This window comes from Tinamus guttatus, unplaced genomic scaffold, assembly GCF_059628265.1.
Source record: "Tinamus guttatus ecotype Peru unplaced genomic scaffold, ASM5962826v1 Tinamus_guttatus_pri_ptg000325l, whole genome shotgun sequence".
NCBI lineage: Eukaryota > Metazoa > Chordata > Aves > Tinamiformes > Tinamidae > Tinamus > Tinamus guttatus.
Genome location: NW_028288859.1, coordinates 470,187 through 484,695, shown reverse-complemented (window position 1 = coordinate 484,695; position 14,509 = coordinate 470,187). Strand labels below are relative to the sequence as shown.

The 14,509-nt window shown below is 35.0% G+C and overlaps 1 protein-coding gene across 1 annotated transcript in view; it reads right to left on the bottom strand.

Annotated features, from left to right (window-relative positions):
- The window catches only part of NEB (nebulin), a 120,218-nt gene that overhangs the window by 7,969 nt on the left and 97,740 nt on the right, over positions 1-14,509 (bottom strand). Inside the window, 11 exon segments of the mRNA XM_088529148.1 lie at positions 6,330-6,422; positions 6,877-6,969; positions 7,674-7,766; positions 9,100-9,192; positions 10,004-10,108; positions 10,716-10,820; positions 11,254-11,358; positions 11,497-11,610; positions 12,822-12,932; positions 13,348-13,458; positions 14,323-14,427. Coding sequence (XP_088385274.1) covers positions 6,330-6,422; positions 6,877-6,969; positions 7,674-7,766; positions 9,100-9,192; positions 10,004-10,108; positions 10,716-10,820; positions 11,254-11,358; positions 11,497-11,610; positions 12,822-12,932; positions 13,348-13,458; positions 14,323-14,427 — 1,128 coding nt within the window.

Here is a 14,509-nt window from a genome sequence, read left to right as displayed (position 1 = left end):
ATTAGGCTCTGTTTCTCCATTCCATAAATACCACAGCCGGTTACACTGGCGCATATTAGAGCACAGCATTTCCACAGATTGGTATCAGTCCATTTATAGTTTAGTTTTCTAACACACTAAAAATCAGAATAAGAAAAAAAAAAGAGGGCTGATTGTATTAACAACAGGAAAAAGCGGATATTATTTAAAAACTAAGAAAAAAATTATAAAGAGAGTCAAAAGAGGGTGAATCTAAAAGTTATTATTGTAAAGGTGACATAATCAAAACAGTGGAGCAAGAATGATGTAAGTAATAATTATGGAGAAAAAATGACAAAATAAAGGGAATAGGAATATTCCTTTGTGTGAGTTGATTATAAGAAAATGCAAGAGTAATTTCAGGGTGTTAAAATTATTTCCAAATAGATCAAAAGGGGAAATCGGTGTTTTTCAAGTAAAAACAATACCGAGCTAAAGTTTTCTTGATTGCGTTTGACTCTCTCAATCTCAGGAGTGACCGGTGTTGGGGTCCCTGTCCCCAGACCCTCCTTGTATAATACCTGTGGGGCAATGCAGCTATGTTAAAAATGATAAAGGAACCAGGAAACAGCAGTATCTCAGTTTGCTGAACTGAACAAACTGAACATAAGAGATTTTTTTCAGAGCTGCCCTGAACAGAAACAGCAGGGGAAAAATCCCTAGATCTATGAAGATAATATTAAACACTGACACTGCAATGACTTCCACCCAAACACTAGAACATCTTCTCTAATTAATAATTATGTGCTCCTGGAGATACACATTAAAAACTGCTTACTCCTATGATTAAAGTGTTACATAAAATACAACAAAGTATAGGATTATTTTTTCACCAATAGTGAAAAGTGGGGTGATCTTTTCTTGACACTACCTGAGTCCTACTGCTCCTTCCTGAAAGATTTTCTGTATATTCCTTCATTAAGAGAGTCACCCATTCCCTGAGTAAAATGTTGCTTATGGTTCAGACTTTAATATTACAGAATCCTACTTGTTTATTGCAGAAAGGACACGCAGATGAGCTCATAATAAAGGTGAATGTATGAAAATGACCAATTGACCTGACAAATTACAATTATTACTGTTCTTATACTTTCTGTAAAAGCTTCCTCTCATTGAGGAAAACACTGTTTTTGCTCAATTCAATGCCCTGTAAGCCTGGGCTCCCACTGAATCCAGACCAGTTCAGCCTAGCTAGGAATTTGGGACACCTTCTTTGTACAATAAAATATAGTTAAAGAATTCCTAAAGGAAGGAGGTATCAAATACATAACAAAAGCAACAAATAGACTCCATTTTTTTCATCTATTCCATAAGATTACACTGAAATATATTAAAGAATTATTATGCTGAAAGCATTTCCACAGATTGATATGAGGTCACTTACAGTTAAATTTCCATATGGACTAAAAGTAAGGGAAAAAAACAAAAAACAAGGAAAAAAAAAACAACAAAAAAGGAAACAAAACCAAGGACTGATGTGATTAGCACAAGGAAAAATAGATATTATTCAATAACAAAAAAAAAATTAAAAAGAGTCAAAAGGGAGGGAGATCTAGAAGTTATTATTATAAAGGTGATATAATCAAAACAATGGAGGAAGAATGATATAAGTAGCAATTATGGAGGAAAAATATCAAAACAAAAGGAATAGGAATATTTTTTGAGTTGATTATAAGGAAACACAGGAATACATTTTTTGCTGTTAAAATTATTTTCAAATAGATCAAAAAGGGAATTTGCACTTGTCAAATTAAAAGATACCGAGCTAAAGTGTTCTTGATTGCGTTTGACTCTTTCAATCTCAGGAGTGACCGGTGTTGGGGTCCCTGTCCCCAGACTCTCCTTGTATAATACCTGTGGGGCAATGCAGCTATGTTAAAAATGATAAAGGAACCAGGAAACAGCAGTATCTCAGTTTGCTGAACTGAACAAACTGAACATAAGAGATTTTTTTCAGAGCTGCCCTGAACAGAAACAGCAGGGGAAAAATCCCTAGATCTATGAAGATAATATTAAACACTGACACTGCAATGACTTCCACCCAAACACTAGAACATCTTCTCTAGTTAATAATTATGTGCTCCTGGAGATACACATTAAAAACTGCTTACTCCTATGATTAAAGTGTTACATAAAATACAACAAAGTATAGGATTATTTTTTCACCAATAGTGAAAAGTGGGGTGATCTTTTCTTGACACTACCTGAGTCCTACTGCTCCTTCCTGAAAGATTTTCTGTATATTCCTTCATTAAGAGAGTCACCCATTCCCTGAGTAAAATGCTGCTTATGGTTCAGACTTTAATATTACAGAATCCTACTTGTTTATTGCAGAATGGACACGCAGATGAGCTCATAATAAAGGTGAATGTATGAAAATGACCAATTGACCTGACAAATTACAATTATTACTGTTCTTATACTTTCTGTAAAAGCTTCCTCTCATTGAGGAAAACACTGTCTTTGCTCAATTCGATGCCCTGCAAGTCTGGGCTCCCAGTGAATCCGGACCAGTTCAGCCTAGCTAGGAATTTGGGACACCTTTTTGTGCAATAAAATATAGTTAAAGTATTCCTAAAGGAAGGAGGTATCAAATACATAACAAAGGCAACAAATAGACTCCATTTTTTTCATCTATTCCATAAGATTACACTGAAATATATTAAAGCATTGTTATGCTGAAAGCATTTCCACAGATTGGTATGAGGTCACTTACAGTTAAATTTCCATATGGACTAAAAGTAAGGGAAAAAAACAAAAAACAAGGAAAAAAAAAACAACAAAAAAGGAAACAAAACCAAGGACTGATGTGATTAACACAAGGAAAAATAGATATTATTGAATAACAAAAAAAATTAAAAAGAGTCAAAAGGGAGGGAGATCTAGAAGTTATTATTATAAAGGTGATATAATCAAAACAATGGAGGAAGAATGATATAAGTAGCAATTATGGAGGAAAAATGTCAAAACAAAGGGAATAGGAATATTTTTTGAGTTGATTATAAGGAAACACAGGAGTATATTTTTTGCTGTTAAAAATATTTTCAAATAGATCAAAAAGGGAATTTGCACTTGTCAAATTAAAAGATACCGAGCTAAAGTTCTCTTGATTGCGTTTGACTCTTTCAATCTCAGGAGTGACCGGTGTTGGGGTCCCTGTCCCCAGACCCTCCTTGTATAATACCTGTGGGGCAATGCAGCTATGTTAAAAATGACAAAGGAACCAGGAAACAGGAGTATCTCAGTTTGCTGAACTGAACAAACTGAACATAAGAGATTTTTTTCAGAGCTGCCCTGAACAGAAACAGCAGGGGAAAAGTCCCTAGATCTATGAAGATAATATTAAACACTGACACTGCAATGACTTCCACCCAAACACTAGAACATCTTCTCTAGTTAATAATTATGTGCTCCTGGAGATACACATTAAAAACTGCTTACTCCTATGATTAAAGTGTTACATAAAATACAACAAAGTATAGGATTATTTTTTCACCAATAGTGAAAAGTGGGGTGATCTTTTCTTGACACTACCTGAGTCCTACTGCTCCTTCCTGAAAGATTTTCTGTATATTCCTTCATTAAGAGAGTCACCCATTCCCTGAGTAAAATGTTGCTTATGGTTCAGACTTTAATATTACAGAATCCTACCTGTTTATTGCAGAAAGGACATGCAGATGAGCTCATAATAAAGGTGAATGTATGAAAATGGTACCTGACAAATTACAATTATTACTGTTCTTATACTTTCTGTAAAAGCTTCCTCTCACTGAGGAAAACACTGTCTTTGCTCAATTCGATTCCCTGCAAGCCTGGCCTCCCACTGAATCCAGACCAGTTCAGCCCAGCTAGGAATTTGGGACACTTTCTTTGTGCAATAAAATATAGTTAGAGAATTCCTAAAGGAAGGAGTTATCAAATACATAACAAAAGCAACAAATAGACTCCATTTTTGTCATCTATTCCATAAGATTACACTGAAATATATTAAAGCATTGTTATGCTGAAAGCATTTCCACAGATTGGTATGAGGTCACTTACAGTTAAATTTCCATATGGATTAAAACTAGGGGAAAAAAACCCAAAAAACAAGCAAATAGAAAAAAAACAACGAAAAAGGAAACAAAACCAAGGACTGATGTGATTAGCACAAGGAAAAATAGATATCATTCAATAATAAAAAAAAAATTAAAAAGAGTCAAAAGGGAGGGAGATCTAGAAGTTATTATAAAGATGATATAATCAAAACAATGGAGGAAGAATGATATAAGTAGCAATTATGGAGGAAAAATGTCAAAACAAAGGGAATAGGAATATTTTTTGAGTTGATTATAAGGAAACACAGGAGTACATTTTTTGCTGTTAAAATTATTTTCAAATAGATCAAAAAGGGAATTTGCACTTGTCAAATTAAAAAATACCGAGCTAAAGTGTTCTTGATTGCGTTTGACTCTTTCAATCTCAGGAGTGACAGGTGTTGGGGTCCCTGTCCCCACATCCTCTTTGTACAACACCTATGTAGCAAATGGGAGGGTTAAAATTAAGAAGGAAAAAAAAACATTTGAGAGAGGCAACTTGTATATAACTATAATGCCTATGAAATCCACTGGAAAGCAGGAAAAATTAGGAAATACAAAACAGTTAACAGTGGTCATTAATCCAGGGGAGGCCTTATGAGATGTTTATATACTATAACTCAATTATTAGATATGCCCCAATGGAATAACAAAGCACCAGAGGAGTGAAGTAAAGCAAATTTTAAGTGGTGTTAATTTGAAAATGTACAATAAGATTTAAGCTTTACAAAAGCGAAAGTAACTTTAGGAATTAGGGGATATGAAGTTTTAAGTGTTATGATTATGATAAAGACTTTAAAACGTAACCATATAACTAAAAAAATTACTGAAAAATCCAACAGTGGAAGAGGAATGCTTGTATGTTTGCAGGTTAATTAGAAAGCACAGAACATGTACAAATGTTAAAAAGCTCATCTGAAATGAAGTTACAGGGAACTTCTTTTCTTAGATTACAAAAATGTACCGAGCTAAAGTTTTCTTGATTGCGTTTGACTCTCTCCATCTCGGGGGTTACAGGTACGGGGGTGCCAATCCCCAGTCCCTCCTTGTATAACACCTGTGTGGCAGCAGGAGGTTTTAAAAAAAGAAAAAAAAAAGGAAAAAGAAAAAGGAAAAAGGAAAAAAAAAAGGAGGATGGGAGAGAAGGAAAGAGACAGAGGGAAAGTAACTTAATACTGTGAAACTTTCAAGTAGGAACAATACAATTCTGTCAGCCCTGTTCCAAGGCTCTTCAAAATAAAGACTCTGCTAACTGGTTTTATCATCTCATCTGGGTGCACACAAGTAACATCAACAAGAATTTTAGGAGTGTTTTCTCTGAAAGCATATTTTGAGTTACCTGGAAACTCTTTTGTATTTGTCCTTTCCCCGAAAGGAGTCCAAAAAAGCTCCTTGAATAAGCACCTTTCCCTCTAAGGTTTCTAAATAGTCTCACCAACGCTAGAGAGAGCTGTGATCCTCTTGTGAACAACTAACTATAGCAAACAGGGTAACAACAGTGCCTTTTCTGCACTGGAAGAACCTTAAATCAACCTTAAATCAAGATTGGATTTCACATCAGTTATGTCACTTGGTGAATCAAAACTGGTCCTAGGCTGCTCAATTAAACTAGAAATAAACAATTAAGTTATGTCTTAAAACACTTGAAACTGTGCATGGTAATTTAAATGGAAGGTGTCTGGAGCAGCAACAAGTCTGGAGAGAAACTCATTACTACAGGAATTTCCTTAACTATGAACTTTTCATGTTTGGTATTACAGAGATCTGGGGGCATTGCCCACATTTTCTTTACAAACACCTGTAGGATAGAAGCATCCAACACAACAAAAACAAGAAAAGAGACAGCACGCCAGTGGCATTAAATTGCTTTGCTCCAAGAAGTGTTAGGAGTTCACGATTATGTTTGCACTGCATCAGAGTGGCGAGTCTGAAGACTGTTAGAAGGACCAACTGTGTTACTGAGGAAGACAGTGAGATTCACTCGCAGTATTACTGGTTCAGTGGGGGAGAAAAAGGAACCACTTAACTGCTTTAAGTAAAAGAAGTTAAAATTTCACAGCTAGAGCAATTAAATTAGACTTAGGTGAAAAATTAAAATATAAGGATACTAACAAGCTTTTAGTGATTTGATTAAGAAAGGACTGCTTAAAGTTCAACAAATAATTAAAAAAATTATTATCAAAAAGTTAAACGGCAGTGATTTGAGGAGCTAATTTTTGTTTGATTTAGCAGTACCGAGCTAATGTTCTCTTGATTGCGTTTGACTCGCTCCATCTCTGGAGTGACCGGTGTGGGGGTGCCAGTCCCTAAGCCCTCTTTGTATAACACCTGTGAGGTACAAGAAATGTTCCAGAAAAAAAAAAATAAAAAGCTCAACACAGGCAAAATCATTAAATCTGACTGTTTTGTAAATTATGTTTAGTGTTAGGATCACTTTTTTTTTATTATTAATTTCACACTTGTTCTAGAACTGAATATTAAGGAAGTGGCTTGTGGTTGATTATTCTGTAAAAATAGGTAAGAGAGAATGGGTTAAGATAAACGAACATGGAACACCATGTTAATTTGATAGCTTACCTCCAGTTTGGGTTCTCAAAAGAAATGCACATAAAGTTGTAAATCACTCCAAAAAATTAAAGCACAAAAAGGCAAAATAAATGAGTTAAAAATACTGCCAGGGAGAAAAAAGGTGCAGTGTGAGATTCTAAACCACTGAAGAAAACCAGAAAATATGTTAGGATGTTACTATGCAAAAATAAGTTTGTTTGTTTGTTTGTAATACCGAGCTAATGTGTTCTTGATTGCGTTTGACTCTCTCTATTTCTGGAGTGACTGGTGTTGGGATACCTGTCCCTAGGTCCTCTTTGTACAATACCTGTAGAATACAAGCACCCAGAAAGGTGAGGTGATAATAATCCTTCCACAATAACTCAGTTACAGTACTTTTGGATAGGTCCTTCACCTGGTTTACAGGTAAATATAATCTTTAATATAATTTAATTTTTATATTTATTCATATTTAATATAATTTTTATATTTATTCATATTTAATATAATTTAATTATATTAAATATGTGCACTATGTATTTGACTCAGCATTTTTTAAGTGCAGTCATCAACTTATCAAATTCCTGATAGGTCTTTTTAACCTGCTCAATTCAATGGATCATTTCATTACAGCACGTCATAAACTTCAATATTATGCTGTGTGGAGTGAAAGTTTGTATCTTCTGCTCTTCGCTTTAGTTTAGAAAACTTAACTGTATTACTCCTCTGGTAGTTAACATTTCCAGGGCTTTGTTGTACTGTTAACAACCAAACCATTACGAAAACACCGTTCATTCATGTATTTGAACTACCTCCTGCTAAATCTAGATATTTAAGAGCTCTGTTCTCTGTTCACAGTAGCCATCAACACCAGCTGAGATTAAACCTTAAGTTCTGCAAGAATATTCTCTCTCTAAGTCCTGGATAAAAACGACAGCACTATTAAAAAAACATAAGGGATTTTCTAGAATGGAAGCAAGAAGATATAGCTGAGCAATTCAAACAGGTAAGTAAAAAAAGATATGCCACTACCGAGCTGATGTGCTTCTGGGTCTCCTTGACACGCTTCACTTCTGGGAGATCAGGAATTGGAGTTCCTTTTCCAATACTCTCCTTGTACTTAATCTACAAACGCAAAGATATTGGAAAAAATAAAAGGGTTAAATTAAAGCACAGTTGACAAATACATGGGTATCAAGTCACATGAATAAAGAAGCATAAGTCATTTACATGATACAAACTCATTGAAATCTGGGGTACTAAAGCAGGTCCTCTGATGGAAGGAAACCCATAAAGAAGCTACAAGAAGTATTGATATTATCACAGCACCTTTGGCTATCTTACAGTGTACTTGCTAGACATTTTTCCTACTGAATCTCATCCTCCAGCCTTTGGAAACTACCTCCTTCTAGCCCTGGACTCCCGAGATACCAGCTGGACAGTTAGCCAGGAATGTTCATCTAAAGCAGCAAGGAAGAGTTTCTTTGCTTTCTTGGTTTTAAAAAAGGAATATTACCCCATTTTTACAAAGCAATTTAACAATAACTGAGCTCAGAGTAAAAGAGCAGAGAATCTTGGTTGAGTCAGAATTTTTCAGCTGAAGCTCCAAATTTGGGTATCTAACCTCTCCCAGGATCATCACTTCAGCAAGCACAACTCCTGATCTCTAACAGCTGAGTTTCTTTGAGATATCTCACATTGTGATACCAACGATGAAAAATTATTCCTAAAAAACTTGGCCTAATGGCATAAAAAAGGCACCTTGATTCATATGTAGATACATAAAGATCATTATTGTCACTTCAAGGAGGCTGAAAAGATCTCACTAGCTTCAACACGAGCACACAGCTTCTATTAAAGTATTCCCATCATCTTTACAAGCAATCTGCTAATGAAACATGGTGTATATCACCATCCAACATAACAATAAAAACATTCAGTATCAGCACTATTTAAATTTCTACTTCTGCATAACACAAAAATAGCATTTCCCAAGAACATATTTAACAAACTGTGCATGAAACAACAATCTGAAATGTTAGTATCTTTTATGCTAAAATGATGTGAGCATTCAAAAAAAGCATGACAAAGATTTACAATTTTCAAACAAAAAATAATTCATACTTATCTCCTTATTCCAATTTTAGGGTATTAAAAGTTTCCTATAACATAAAGGTTTTACAAGAAATGTGCTAACTAAACTACATTTGGGATTAGAATTATGACAAAAACTTTAATGGTTTAGAAATGGATTAAGTAACAAATTCATTGTTAATCATTAGAAATAATATTTAATAATAATAATAATAGGAAAACTTAGAAAGTAACTCTTAGCTGGACAGATTATTGCCAAACCACAGTTAGCAACATGTGAGAAAAAAAAGAAAGAGGGGAAAGAGTACATTATTTTAAGTTGAATTAGCATTGGTAAGAGTATTAAAAACCAGTGGTTTTGTACCGAGCTAATTGCATCCTGGGTTCGTTTAACTCTCTGCATCTCTGGTGTCTTTTCAATAGTAGTTCCAGTTCCAATATCTTCTTTATATAAAATCTTAATATTTAGAATCAAGACAACAATGTTAAGCACAAAACAGCATTATGTCTTCTAGAAAGTGAATACAGGCTCAAGACAGTGACATGTGCACAGTGGTATATTCTGAAAGCCGGCAAAGGAGATCACCTCTACTCCCTGCTTAGTAAGGCCAGTCAAGCTTATTTTGCCTACCTGAAGATTATCCTGCTACATAAGTGTCATTTGTGCAAAAAAGGGACTGATTGTATATTCTAGTAATAACAATACATTTGCAGACTAATTTTAAGATCGAAAAAACTAGCATTTGCTGTAGTTTTACTTTGTTCTTTTTCTAATTTGTTTGATAATTTACAAAAATTTCTTGTACTTACTGTGCTGAAGACACTAGTTGCAAAACAAAATAGCAAAACAAACATGAAATGCGAAACAAATCAGGACAGACAGTTTACTTCTCACTGAAATACGACATTTGCAGCACAGCAAGACTGCACTACCTGCAAAGCCACATGACAAAAGAAAGGTGGATATCAGCAAAGCTCCTGTAAACACAGGACTGACTGTTTAACTGCCTCAAAGCTGTGTACATGTGAAAGAAGTCAATCTGGGCTCTCAGAGGGGGAGAAAAAAAGATAAAAAGATAAAAACAGGCAGGAAAAGTCAGGTATATCTCAATCTCCTTAGAATAAAATCAGCTTTGCTTGAAAAGTTCTTATACTCATTTAAGCAGGTGAAGAACCTAGTCACTAACAACATAAGAGCCTAAAATAATTATTTTATAAAACTTACTATTTTTTTTGAAATAAGCATTGAAAACAAAAAATAACAATACCGAGCTGAAATTCTTCTGATTTTCTTTCACACGCAGTATTTCCGGTGTGTCTTGGACCACTGTAACTTTTCCTTTACTGTTCTGCAGGTCCCACTGATACTGAAGCTGTTAAAAAAAAATAAAATACCAAATGTTGATTCTAGGCCATAAAATCTTACTCTTGGTGTTTTTTGTTTGTTTGTTTGAAGAAAAGCAAACAATTTACATATGTGAACAGATCATTTCAATATTTCTAATAGTGATGCAGCACAGTTGCAAGTATTCTCACTTAAACTAGCAATAGAAGATCCTTTATTAAATTCACTGAGAAATCCTGAAAGATGCCAGATGGTACCTAAAAGAATTAAGTGTCAGCACTGAAAGCTAAAGATCTCAAGGACTGTGGTGTAATTGTAATTGTTCATACTGACAATACGGTCTTGTAGGTAATCCCCCTGGCATCACTGGACAACCACTGTGAGTAGAATTTCTATTGTTAGCACAGGAATTGCCAAAGCACTGCAGCCAAAAAGAATGTTTTTTCAAAAACTCTCCTTATCTTTTTGTTTGCCTGTGTAACACATAATTAGGCTGCTGCATACATAGCAGATCTCTTGACTGAGAATCCCTGAGAATATAAAGCCTATCAAGTGTAATACTGGGATCTTATTAAATTAAAAAAAAAAGCTGCAGATTTTTGCTATTTAATAGTGTTTATTATATTTATACGTACTGTGCTAAAGTTCTTTTGATTCTCACGGACTCTCTGCATTTCTGGTGTGTCTACAACAGGCACATAGTATGGCATGGTCCTTTCTGCATCTTCCTTATACTTTTTCTGATACAAAAAAAAATCATTACATTAATAAAAACAGTAATAAGAAACCTGGCATTACTCCCATCTCTATAGAAATGTGAGACTTCTGTGTTTGATATGAACTCAGGTTATATATCTTAAGCAACTGTTTATTTTAAATAGTTAATGTTATTAAGAGATAGGAAAATTCAGCTATATCTACTTAGAGCTAAATCAGCTTCAGTACTGTAAAATCAATGGGAATTATTATGCCATTTTATGCATATTAGAATGAATTAATAACACATCAAAGTTAATGTAAGAGACGCCCCACCACCGCTATAGGAAATTTGGTTTGCCACTATATGTTGTGACAGGTAGTCATTCAGATTTATTGAAGAAAAAAATGTGCCAAACTATTATCTGCAAATTTGTTCCCATGTGACCAATGATTAACTCTCATCACTCAGGTTACCTGGCTTGAAAGGTTCTTGACCTGCTGGGCATGAATAATCTCTGGAGTATCAACAACACTGGTGTAATTGGCTTTCTCCATTTCTGCCAATTGTTTGTATTTGATCTGTTGGAGAAAGCTCACATTTAGCTGCCTTACCCACATATATGACAACAATTTTTGTTTACACAGAAAAAATGTTAATGAATTTTCTTAAAAATAAATTAAGACAACAGATACAACATAAGAGATATTTGCACGTACCTGGCTGGCAATGTCAGTGGCATTCTTTGCTCTCACAAAATCTGGTGTCTCTAAAGCCAGTTCTGTCAGACCTCTTCCTTTGATTTCCATTTCCAGTGCTTTTTTGTACTCTTTCTGCAAATGAAGAGAGCAAATAGATACTTTAAAAATATCAATAGAATGCAATCCCTTTGGCAACTTCAGATAGTCTCACAACACCATAAAACAGGAGTAATACTAATATAAACTCACAGTTAAGAACACATATAATGTCATTAAAGTGTCTATTTTAATACGGAATTTTTTTCCTCCTATATACTAAAGAGTATGAAATGCATATTAAAAAGTGTGTCCCTTAAGTCTCAAGAACAAACTGCACTCCTGTAGCAGTAAATGGAGACACTGCAGTAGTCTCTCTCCCAAAGGTGGGAATGATACCCACTAAGGTGTAAAAGACTTGTTTTGTATAAACTCGTGTAATTTATATCTCTCTAAGTAAGCTCTGCTGAACTAAGCTGAATATGTCTCCTTGTGGTAATAAAATTTCTGTGGTAATAAAAGCTCTTTGAATAATTCTAAAACACTCACAGCATTAGTAACTATAAAATGTTGTCAATCAGCATACTTCTCTTGAAGAGTATGTTGTTAACAGGCCATAATATCAGTAAGATTTAAAAAGTTATTTCAGTTTTTGGCTTGATGAAGTTTGGCAAAAATATGAGCTAAGCTTAATCTCCAAAAACAGTCACTATGAAATATTTACTACACCAGTCCACTACACAAATAAAGCCCCTGCCAGGCTGCTACAGCAGCTTGGCACTTGTCAGTCCTGGGAGGGGAAGGGCCGCAAGCACGGCTGTGTTTCTGGCACAGCCGTTTATGCTCAAAGCTCCTGAGAAGAGCTCGCTGCACCCAGCCTATCTCCCACTCGCTGAAGCAACCCGACTGGCTCCCTCATTCTGGTCTCTATCTGACCTCTCATTTCCTTCTTGTCTCCTCAACTTTGGTTACCAATTATTAGTAACTGCCATGACCTAGGACACTCAGCTTGCCAAACTGTCACCTTCAGTTCCTACCCTTAGCCTTGCTGCCGCGCTATCTTGATTTAGTTTATTCCTTGACTGATCTGGCTATTGATTACGGCACCTGATTTCTCTCTATATTCCTGACAGTGACATAAAATGTTACTGTACAGCCTGGAACTGTTCACTACAAGTTCAGGCTCCTTTTTTTAAGCTCAAGATTTTCTAGTGACCAGTTCATGTTAGTGTTATACTGTCATGTGCACTTATCGAGGGGAGGCTATTATATTCGTTCAGATATGTTTCAAGCAGCTTTTGATCTACCTCATTTAGGATTTGGGTTGCATTCTTTGCTCTCAGCATATCTGGAGTCTCTTCTAAAGCTGTGAGACCTTTGCCTTTGACACCTTCCTCCAGATCCTTCCTATATTCTTTCTGCAGAAGAACAAGGGGAAAAAAAATGCAAACCCACACTAGATAGATAGAGTACTGCACACCGCAATTAGCAATAAAGAGTATTATATGGGATTATACACAAACTACAGAAACAGAACACAAGATAGTAAGAATTGTACTATGTAAATTGAAAAGGCACACACACACACACACACACACACACCCCACAATGGAACAGTTAGACTCACGGATGTCAGGAAGGGATACAGTAAAGATGAGTACAGGTAACGAACAATGAAATAAATGTCCACAACAAATTAGATCACTAGACAAAAATGTGTCAACATGCTTGATGTGAATGGTTAGGGTAAAGAAAGTGTGAAGAAATGCTGCTGAGGATAATTAGTGAAATTATTTAATCTGACAGAGGAATTAAACACAGAGTAACTGCTACCTCGCTTGCTATTTTGGTTGCATATTTGACATGTAATAAGGATGGCGTAATCTCCAAGCCAGTAAGGTTTCTGCCCTTAATGGACTCTTCAAAGTCCCTCTTATATTCTTTCTAATGAGAGCAAGAAGAAGAAAAAAGCAAAATAGCAAATATTTATTACATTTTAACTTTTAGTTATGTGAAAAACTGTAGGGGGGATGAAAAAGAGAAGTAGTATTAATGTCGCAGTGACAATCTGCTACAGTCAGTGCTGCAGACAGCTGAAAGAATAAAGTCCATGAAACAGATCATTGGCTCCAGTGGAAATATGAGCCTGCATTTCTGTATTATTTTTGCTTCTTTATATACATAGAGAAAACATTCAATGGAATCACTCAAACATAATGACTAAGAGTCTTATACAAGTGTATACGTTGACACGTATAAGTCTTCATCTGTGACAGAACAAGATAAAACTTCAAACAAACAGAAGATAACTTCTTGAGGAAATAGAATTGACAGTTCAGTGAGAACACCATGACAGCAGAGACAAACAGGTAATAAATGGCTTTCTCAAAACTAGAGTTTCCCAATGAAAACAACAACCCAGGTACTTACACTGATATCTAAAAAAATTTTCCAGGGACTTTTCCATAATATATTCTGTTGCAAGAGCTTAAGTGAAATGCATTTCAAATCACATTTCTTCTAAAGACTCAAAATTTTGCTTTAGCTTCATTTACTTACAGCTTTTTCAGGAAAAATTACAGAATATACATACTTCAGGGTTGCACAGGAAAAATTCATGAATTTTAAAAGTAACATTGCATAACTAATGTAAGGAAATATATGATGTAACATAGCAGTATTTTTTTAAAGTCTACCATAGACTATACACAATAGTATAACTGCCTGTCTAAATCACTGTGAAAGTTTAAGCGTGATAAGTACCTTTCTAAAGTTTCTTCAGCCTAACAGTGGTTATTTTAATCTTACCTCACTCTGCATGAGCTGAGACTCTTTTGCAGTAAGGTATGTCGGAGTTTCAAAGTCCAACATAGGTTTTCCTTTTTCCTTCTCATACTTTTCTTTGTATTTTATCTGAGAAGAAAAGAAAAAGTTACCTCCCTGAATAATCAAAGAACAAATTCCTCAACTAGTATGAGCCTACTTGGGCTTACAG